The sequence below is a fragment of the Nannobrachium achirus genome, assembly GCF_963921795.1.
Source record: "Nannobrachium achirus genome assembly, chromosome: 15".
Classification (NCBI taxonomy): Eukaryota; Metazoa; Chordata; class Actinopteri; order Myctophiformes; family Myctophidae; genus Nannobrachium; species Nannobrachium achirus.
The window spans coordinates 3,378,341-3,388,916 of NC_137822.1; the positions used below are offsets into that span (position 1 = coordinate 3,378,341).

Genomic DNA, 10,576 nt, shown 5'->3' on the forward strand with positions numbered 1-10,576 from the left:
TCACATTTTTTACACCCAGGGACCTGGGGGTCCCTGGGGCTCCGGGGGTCCTTGGAGGTTGTAGTTTGGCAGTCAAGGAGTGTGTGTGCAAAATTTGGCATGGATGGGGGCAACGGTTGTGGAGATATGAGCAGGGCAAAAGTGTGACTCACTGACTCACTCACTGACAGACAGCCGGTGGAGGTTTTGGTAGTAAATGCGACCTACGGTCGCAACAATCACCGTTGTAATGTTTTTGCCTTTTTAAAATCGGAAGTAAACACTTGAGCCCTAGCATCCCTAATATTCTGGGGGAACATGAAAATGTAATATCTGGCCATATAGCTGAATCAATTGGTCTTTCAAGATTTCAAAGAATGTTAAAGATTAGCACAATAGCACATGCTTGTTCAGCTATTATTTTTGAATAGCCAACATATAAAATATGGATAAAGTGCTTAGAATGAATGTGATTTTGTGTTAACGAATTCCACCCCCCTGGAGACCCCCCGCCAAAGGACCCCTTTGGGAACTACTTTTCTAAGTACTCTCTCTCTCTCACCCCTTGTGTCTCAGATGCCCAGCCGGTGTACATCGGCGTTCCGATGTCCCACAGGCGTAAGAGACGCAGACACCGTTCCTCTACCAGTGACAGTGATCACGACAGACAGCACAGACTCTATGATCATCCTACGCGCCACGGACAACAGCTGCCTCACAGCTGCTACCCCGACAGAGAGATGCGCTACGATGAGGAGGATGAGGACGATGATGCTGGTAGAGAAGAGCAGCATGAACACTTTGACCCTGCAGGTGAGTGATAAAATTACACGTCATATGGCCATGGTGACGTTATCGCATGAGTAACTGATTGATTGATTTTATTTGGTGTTAAAATTGCACTTCTGTCGAGTGCGCCTTATGCACTCGTAGCCAATGGCCTACTTGTGCGCCAGCAGAGCTTGCAAGTAGGGTACGTACTGTCTATATGTAGGTGACCGACAGGCGACAGTACAAACGCTAGGGCCTTTAGCCAAATACAGCGGTTTAGCTGTTTCATTGAAAGAACAAACACATCAGTGTCAGTGGACTCAAGCTGGAGTTTTGTACCACTTCCGTCAGGAGCAGGCTGTAAAGTAATATGCACATTAGTCTCTTTTTGCGAGCTGCTGAGCAGGGACGTGCTGGTCATTGGGAAAAGCGGGACAAGTTGGGACAACTCCCGAACGGCCGGTTCATTCCCGGCCGGTCCAGGCCGGCCATTAGGAAAGAATTAAAAATGAAATGTCGGCCCTCGGTGTTCGAGGGTTTGCTGGTAAACATTCTGCTCATCTTACAGCTGGTAATTGACAGGAACTTCTTTTCCCCTCCAAATCATAAGTAGTTGAGTGCTTGCCACCCTGGCATCTCTTCCATGTGGCCTACTTCAGTGGTTCTCAACCTTTTCAGGCCGCGACCCCCAAAATAATCATATTTTAACTGGGGACCCCCGCTCTGACGAGCACTAAGAGTTTAGGCTTTACATTTTGTACAAGGTTCTATTGTGAAAATAGAGTTATTAAAAGGGTCTTAAAAGTCCTTAAATTGTCACTTTAGAAATGTGTAGATACCCTCTTATACTGTATGTTGGTTTGTTTACTGTTGAGTTAGAAAACAATGTTTCACATTAAGCTAATCATCTGGGGACCCCCACAAAATCATTTGGGGACCCCCTGATGGGGGTCCCGACCCACAGGTTGGCCTACTTCATGGAAGATGGCGGTCAAAACCACTACATCGATTCCACTATAATCTTTGTTGGCAGAGGAAAACATTCAGTGGTAGCATTCTGGTTGCTGATCAACACAACCAAAGTCATCACCATGCAGTCCTATTCTGGTTGCTGATCAACACAACCAAAGTCATCACCATGCAGTCCTATTCTGGTTGGACAGCTTTTTGATTATGGTCATGACCGTGCTCTCTCTGAGGTCCTTGAAAAGTAAACATTTTACCATGCAGACCCCAGAGGACTGTGGCTATGTGGGGGTCCTTTGCCCCTCATTGTGACCGAAGTTCGCCGTTTAGTATGAGAAACAGCACACTGTGATGTCAGGGGAACCACACTAACAGAATCCCTTTTATGCCCATATATGGAGATCCCTAATGTCATCAATATTAAGCCCATATCTAGCAGGACTTCATATGGGAATGCCCATATATGGAGTCCACATCGGCCACATACCACACTAACAGAATCCATATATGGCTAAGACAGATAAGACAGCCCATATCTGTGTGGCTGGTTCTACAGACAGGGATCTCCATATATGGGCATAATATGATATATATGATGTCAGATGTCACAGACATAGGACTTTCACATAATGAATAACTGAGTAAGCATGTTTGGGGTCTCACAGCATATCTCTATATACAGTACATGGATCTCCATATGGGTACCAGGGGTCCGATATACGGTACATCACTGGCCAGATGACCAAGTCATGGCGCGACCTAGGTCGCTTGTCGCCCTTAGGTGTCTTACTGGTAATACTGTGGCTACTGGACTATAGGGTCCAGTAACTCTCTTTCCCTAAGAGAGAAGGTCCAGACGGTGGGAGTGTTTGTGGATTATGAGGAGGGTCGGGTCTCCTTTTATGATGCGGAGGTCAGAGTTCATCTCTACTCCTTCACTGGCTGCACCTTCGCTGAGAAACTCCATCCCTTCTTCTGTCCTGGTTTCGAAGTTGCTCCTCTGATCATCTCTCCTGTCGACATGGACATCCATCATGAGCCATGAGGCATATCGTCACGGACCCCCAGGGAATGCTTTGCGGACGGACCCCTTTGTGTGACAAGCCGACCATGTGGAACCCAACACAGAATGGTTGCCATGAATGCCAGTTGCCACCCACACAACCACGAGAAGGAGATGTTTAAGCAGTTTGAGTTAAGCTATAGTGTGCTAATAACATAACCTGTGAACATTGCACATGTCAATCTGCAGAGGTCGTTTAGGGGTCATTGTCATGGAAACATCCCTGACCTGAACCATATTAGTAGTGGAATATGGGGGAGGAGGGGAGGGGGGGGTTCATGTGTTTGAGGACATATTTTCTAGCATGGGTCCTGTTCCCATGGGGAACGTACAGACTGAAGCCCCTAATCTGCTTAGGAAGCTGAGGAACTCCAAGCTGTGTGTGTGTGTGTGTGTGTGTGTGTGTGTGTGTGTGTGTGCGTACGTGCGTCCGTGCGTGCGTGCGTGCGTCCGTGCGTCCGTCCGTCCGTGCGTGCGTGCGTGCATACGTGCATGTTTATTTGGGTTAATTGTTGAGGTGGTTTGTGTGCTATGTTTTGTTTTTCTGTTTAAGCCAGTGAGGGTCAGCCTACTGGCCTAAATTCAACCCATTCTGTACATACATACTCTACAGAGTGTATGTGCAGATTTCATCTTTTTTTTTTTCGACATTAATGCAAGAACAATGGCTTCTATTACAGCATATACAAGCTTTCCAACTTTGAGAGTGAATAGACCAAAATGGTACCATATTATCATGAGCATTAGTGGTCCTTTAGGTAAAGAAAGTCATAGAAGTTCTCCACCACTCTGTGTTTGTGCATGTGTGCAGGTGTGTGTGTGCGTGCGTGCGTGTGTGTGTAGTGTGTGTGCGTGCGTGTGTGTGTAGTGTGTGTGTGTGTGTGTGTGTGTGTGTGTGTGTGTGTGTGTGTGTGTGTGTGTGTGTGTGTGTGTGTGTGTGTGTGTGTGTGTGTGTGTGTGTGTGTCACACAGAGGGCAGGGGTAGGAGAGCCCTACAGTGTTCCGTGGTGTGTGTCCACCCTCTTAAAGCCTCTCGGGGGCTCTCAGTGGATTTGTGCCTCAGCTTAGAGCAGACCTGACCAGGCATCAAACAGCACAGAGCAGCACTGAACTGAACTGAACTGAACTGAACTGAACTGAACTGAACTGAACTGAACTGAACTGACAGAACCAAACCAAACCGAACTGAACACACACCGTGCGGATACATACTGTATGACTGGAGACCGGTGAGCAACAAACCATCACCACCATCACGCTCAGGGGCGGCAGAGAGCGAGGTGCGGTGAGTGAAGGACTCTCTACCTGCCCGGAGGAACACACCAGTCATCGTTTTTTTTTTTTTTTTATAGTTTTCTTCCTATTGGCTGGTTTTGGACAGATCCAGCGTGCAGCATGCAGGACTCTGGGTCATCTGGTGTGTCCAGCATGGCCTCCCGCTGGACTCTGCCTGGCTCTCACATAGGTAAACGTGACCAGAGCTATAGGGACGGGACGATAAGCGATATTGTTGTCTATCGTTGTCTATATGAAAAAAAAAATAATACTTGCAATAATCGTATTGTGGAGATTCAATTTATCGTGATATCGTCCTCAATGGGTTCAATTCACTTTTTTATTTGCCGAGCTGCATATCCGGTACCACTTAAACCCTCTATTGGTAAAAGGTAGACTACTTATAATATACGTACTTGATACAGTCTTTTTTTCAATCTCTCAAATGTCTTTGCCAAAAAATAGCCGATCTACAAGCTCACAGCGCATCGCGTTGCGACGCGTTTTGAGCTTGTAGATCGGCTATTTTTTTGATAATGGATTTTGATTATCATGATAATATCGTAAATCGCGATTTCTTTTGTCACAATAATCGTTTCATATTGTCCCATCCCTAACCAGAGCAGCCTGGTGGGTTAAGTTCGAGTTGATTTGGAACCACTGCGGCAGCAACTTTGCGTGCAATTATGTAGGCTCTACAACTGGCCTTCACAGCTTCGTCATGAGTAGTCCGACTACTGCTGAACACAGATTGTTGTCTTTTCCGAGCTGCTTAAAGGGTTTTGTAGATTTTTGATGAATCTAACATGGTTAAAATGGAGTTTGGAGTCACAATCGGTTTGTATAGGAAGGGGGTGTGTCTGATAAAATTAATGTTAAATATCTTAATACTGAATCGAGCAACTTAAAAACTGTCTCTGTTGTGAAAACAAAAGCCTGAGTAGACGATAAAATGACCCAATTTAAAACAAGGGTGAAATAAGGCCACCTTATTGTTTTTGCGTGGAGCATCAGGTATGCTTGCCCTTGAATTCATAGAAGAAAATGGCGATCTCTCCAAGTAGTGTCAAACAACCCAATTTCACAGCATCAGCTTTCAGTCACAGCAGCAGCGTCTCTTCTTCTCAGTCCTTGTAAATGAGACCATAATAGTTAAACTAAGTATGCTGATTGTGAGCAGCCAAGGCTGGTAGCTATTGTTCTCTCTCCGCCGTGCATGGTTAAACTAAGTATTATAATTAGTTTATAATGTCAGAGTCGAGGCCACGGCCATGACTGCTTGTTCTCTCACCGACATAGACTTACACAGGTAGGCTATACAGCAGTGGTTCTCCAACATTTCTGGCTCAGAGAGAGGTCATCTGTGTACTTTTTCATACGCGGCAACCCCGAATTGCATTGTTACTTTATAGCACCTTTTATCATATTAACGGTAAATAAATATGCAAATCTTTCCCCCAAAGATACAGTATGTCACAAGGAAAACTGTAGTAGCTACTGTAGCTATATGTATCTGTATGTGTCTTCTGTCTTCTACCAGTTAAAAGGGAAAACAATACTATTAACTTCTAATTCTAACGTTAACGTTAAATGTTACTGCAGTTCTTGACTGAAACATTACATAAATTACATAACATGACCTCTCTGCATGGGATTAACTTCTTCACAGCACGCACACGCACGCCCACGTTCACGTGCACGCACGCGCGCACGCACGCACACACACACACACACACACACACACACACACCACTTGGTTTGACACAATGGACTCCCAAGTCATGTCACATGCTGTGACAAGGATTTATATGATTTACGATTCCAAGCCCATCGGTATGCAACTGGAATGGCCCTGATGCTGCGTTCACACGACACAAGTGGCAACGAAAGCTACAAAACTGCCAAGCGTACGTGGCCATGCAGCTACATCGCCTTGAAGTTTGCTCAAGCCCACAGAGCCGGTCCTGGGGGGAGAGGAAATCAAAATGTTGTTTTTTGAGGCATTTGGTATGAATAGAACTTGTTACAACCATATTAGTGTGATGCATACTGTAGCACCTGTGCGAAGTGAGCATGGTAGCAAACACGACACACATGCATACTGCATCTTCTTGTATGGGCCGTTCTGTCCCGTGACATCAGCTGTGGTGATGTCGGTGTCTGTGTACTTTCTATGACATTAGTCTCGTGTGACGTCAGTCTCGTACTGTGGACAGAGGAACACACAAAGCCAGCCATAGGAGCAGTTAGCACAGCAAAAAAAAAAAAAAAAAACATGGTTCCAAACTCCACTCTAATACTTCCTTTATGATAATACAAAGACTGGTTATCGATATATATATTTTTACTGGCATATAAGCTATTAAATATGGAGTGAGAATGCATCAGTCATGTGATCGTGGGACTACTGGAAACATTGGAAAGTGACGCGATATCAGAGCCTGTCTGGCGTTTAGTCAGATGTTGGCACAGCAGTTCGTCACCTATGGTGAACTGAGAGTGATAGGTGATGGAAAACGAGCGTTGCGCTTACGTAGCTGACATGTCACACGTCACATGTGGCTATCATTATCATGTGGCTTGTGACATCTTTGTTCCATTGATGTTGATTCACTGCAGCCTGTCAGCGTCATAGATGTCAATATGCGTCTCCCACTCGCTGTTCTCTGTCTCTCTGTCTGTCTGTCGACTATGTGTGTGTGTGTGTGTGTGTGTGCGTGTGTGTGTGTGTGTGTGTGTGTGTGTGTGTGTGTGTGTGTGTGTGTGTGTGTGTGTGTGTGTGTGTGTGTGTGTGTGTGTGTGTGTGTGTGTGTGTGTGTGTGTGTGAGAGAGACAGAAAATGAATGGCATTGGTAATTGAGAGTATGGTGTTCTCTGGGTTCACAGGGAGAGCATTGATCGTTGTTCTATGGGGCAGATAGAGTTTGCTCAGACAAATCAAAACATGATACAGATACAGTACATGCCTAAACTTAACCCTTAACCCATAAGCTTAACCCCTATGGTGTGCCCTTTTGTCGTTTGTTTATTCGGTGCACTTGGTGCATTGTCGTTCGAAAATCCAGTACGCTGTGCGGCGCCCCCAGTGTGCTCAGTGCACGCACTGACCGACCCTACTCAGAACGAAGTTGGGTTTTGACAGTGTGGTGCCTCAATGTGGTGTTTTCGCGTAGGAAATGATAACAAAATGCACGATTTGTGGCTTGATTAGTCCTTTGGGCTTTATTGTTACAAACGCACCAATGTGTAAACTAACAGCAGTTTAATAGGCCAATGTTATGAATTAAAGTACATTTTCAATAGCAACGTTAGGTTAGCAACTGCTGCTTTTCAGAGTTCAGTCTGAAAAAGAGCTCCACTGCCCCTTAACTGGTCGTTCGTAAATAAGCCACACTGAGTGCACTCTACGTCACTGCCCAGTGCCCACTGCACTCACTAAACTGAGCACACAACCGGTGCGTATTTCCGAACACACCCAAAGAAAAGGGAAAAACAGCACCCTCTCTGTTTTGTTCCTTTTCTGTTATGGAGAGATTAGGTGAACAGAAGCTTGCAGTGTTTTCCTGTGTATCAACGGAAACATGTCTTGTCTACATCTTCCCCACGACCACCTGCCTTATCATACAAGCACAGCTTTTAGCCCCAACTGAGCCCCCATTTTTATCAGGTCTCAAGCCACTTCATTTCTCTGCAATCAAGTTTCCTATAGAAATGTCAAAGTTTCTCAGCTCGACAATGCACACCGCCTGACCTCGTTTTTTGTTTTTTGTCTTCAGTTTCCCCGGCAGCAGAGCGGCTGCGTCAGATCCTGGGGGAAGATGACGGCCCACCAACACCCACCATCTTCACTGAGATGGACACCCTGCAACAGGACGGAGATGAACTGGAGTGGAAAGAGTCTGCCAGGTAAAAAACATACATGAACATGAAATAGGCCTACTCTCATGCAAAAAGTGATTAGATTAGATTCAGATTTCAGTTCCAATTCCAGGACACATTTGACATCATACAGAATTAATGCTTTAATCGTTTCAATGAAGTTTTCGCTTCATTGACATTAAGTATGCTTCTGACAAGCAAGAAAAATGTAATGAAGCAATAAGCCACAAGAGGCGAGTGGTTACCTGGTATTTTACACCGGCTGAGAGGCGTATAGGGAGACACGAGGCGCAGTGGCTTATTGCTTTTCTATAACAGTTAAGCCCTTTGCACACAGGCGCGTTTAACCGCACGGATAAAACGGACAATATAATATTTTGAAAAGAAAACAATGATTCTCTATGACCTCATGCACACCGGCTCCGAATTAGCCGTGCGACGAGTGGCTGCCGCCGTGCGTTTTTTTCTCGATCGAAACCAGTTCGATTCGTGCGTCTTGTCGCATGCGGTAAAAAACTCATCACTCCTTTTATGACTCCTTTTTGGATCCGTAGCGCCGATTCCGCACAGCCTTGCACACCAAATCCAATGCGTTTTATTCATGCCGCAAACTAAAAAAACGCAACTGTCCTGTGTGCAAAGGGCTTTAAAGTATGGCAACATGAAAAATCAAAGACATGTACCAATTAAAACTGTTCTATGTCACTAATAATTCACTATAAGGTCTGCTCTGCAAGAAAGTAGTCCCCAGCTACAAGAAAGTAGTTCTCGGCAAGGCTGCACAAACAACACACATGTTACTTGCAATGAAGTTCTCTAGTCTAGCTTCACAACACTGTGGAAAGAAATAACGCACCTGGGTTTGATATAAACTGAATAAAGGTGTGGGTTATAGACTCACATACCGGTACCACAGCAATTAAAGGGAAAACAGCCAATCAGAATCAAGGAATGGAACTAGCCGTTTTAGAAAGGAATATAAAACATATAATGCCTGGAGTTAAAAAAAAGAACACAGTTCAACTGGCTCACGGCAATGATTAGACACTTTAATAGAATTGTACTGAATCTAATTGAATTTAAATTGAATGTCACTGGCTTGAAAATGAACTGGTGGCTTTGTATCTGCCAGAGCATAAAACCGTAGTTTTACAGTATGTTTCCGGTCCCCCTACAAAAGGACACCACCTCGTCAACACAACTAGCTAGCTGCTAAAAGGCTAATCTTCCTATTTACAGGTGGGTGAAGTTTGAGGAGAAGGTGGAGGAGGGAGGGGAAAGGTGGAGCAAACCTCACGTGGCCACGCTGACCCTCCACAGCCTGTTTGAGCTCAGGACCTGTCTGCAGACCGGGAGCGTTCTGCTGGACCTGGAGGCTTACTCACTGCCGCAGATAGTAGGTGTGTCCAGTGTTCTGGTACTATGTTACTTTAGTTTATTCATGGGTTGCATTTGTAGTCCTAAACGGCCATGTTGAGGACCAACACAGGTGTTTCTATTTGTCTGATTGTTCTATCTATGCCAATCAGAACACCTGTGTTGGTCCTCTACACGGTGTAGGACTACAAATGCAACCCATGAATGTATTACATACTCACTAACACAGATAGTAGGTGTGTCCAGTGTTCTGGTACTTTATTTTTTATCGTTGCTGTCGTGTGTATGTCCAGAACTGTTAACTCTCAGAATTCAAAATAGATGCCGTAAATCCTCTTAAAGTAATCTTAACCTCAAGTAGCTTTTGCTAGAGCTGAACAATATGTATTGCAAATTAAATCTTCAAGGCAGACAAACAGAGAGAAGGAGTAGAGAGAGGTGGGAGAGGACAGGAAAAATTATACAGACAAATACTTATTGCCTCAGTCACTCACTGTGATTCACACTGGGTTGTGTCTGTCACGCATTGAAAGTTGTGGCTACATCTCCTAGCTAAACTTGCCTCTGAGCTCTGTGTTGTTGTCATGCTGCTATGCACCAGGAAATACTATAGGGTCAGGAGAAGGGTCACGCGGTATCATCGCCCTCTAGAGGCTTGTATTTGAAGGCAGATTTTTAATGATGCACCCAGACATTAAAAATGGACGGTTTTTAATTGAATACAGGACACTATTAGAGGATTTACAGTAAATCAAAGCGGTATTTTATGACACTGTCACAGATAAGTATTGAAAATAGCTAATCTACAAGCTCACAACGCAACCCGATGCACTGTGCGCCCTCACAGTTAATGTCTTCTCACTGTTTCATATCTTGTCACTTAACGTTTGACTCCAGATGAGATCGTGGAGCGCCAGGCGGCTGAAGGTCTGATCAGCCAAGAAGTGAAGGAGCAGATACGCTTTGTGTTGCTACGGCGACACCGTCACCAGACCAAGAGACCCATCCACCGCTCCCTGGTGGACGTCGGAAAATCCTCCAACACGGCTGCTAGTGAGTGTGTGAGTGTTGTGGAGAGAGCTGCTAGTGAGTGTGTGAGTGTTGTGGAGAGCTGCTATAGTGAGTATGTGAGTGGTGTGGAGAGAGCTGCTAGTGAGTGTGTGAGTGTTGTGGAGAGCTGCTATAGTGAGTATGTGTGAGCAACACTCCAGATTTAACAATTCTCAATGTGCACAGCTGAATAATAATAATAATAATAAAAAAACA

At 45.0% G+C, this 10,576-nt stretch overlaps 1 protein-coding gene across 1 annotated transcript in view; it reads left to right on the forward strand.

The window, feature by feature from the left end:
* Window positions 1-7,826: 7,826 nt before the first annotated feature.
* The window catches only part of slc4a5b (solute carrier family 4 member 5b), a gene marked incomplete at its 3' end in the record, with an annotated part of 35,678 nt that continues 32,928 nt past the window's right edge, over window positions 7,827-10,576 (forward strand). The window contains exons 1-3 of the mRNA XM_080742868.1: window positions 7,827-7,960; window positions 9,173-9,333; window positions 10,208-10,367. Coding sequence (XP_080598994.1) covers window positions 7,908-7,960; window positions 9,173-9,333; window positions 10,208-10,367 — 374 coding nt within the window. The 5' untranslated portion in view covers window positions 7,827-7,907. The remainder of the gene's footprint in view (window positions 7,961-9,172; window positions 9,334-10,207; window positions 10,368-10,576) is intronic.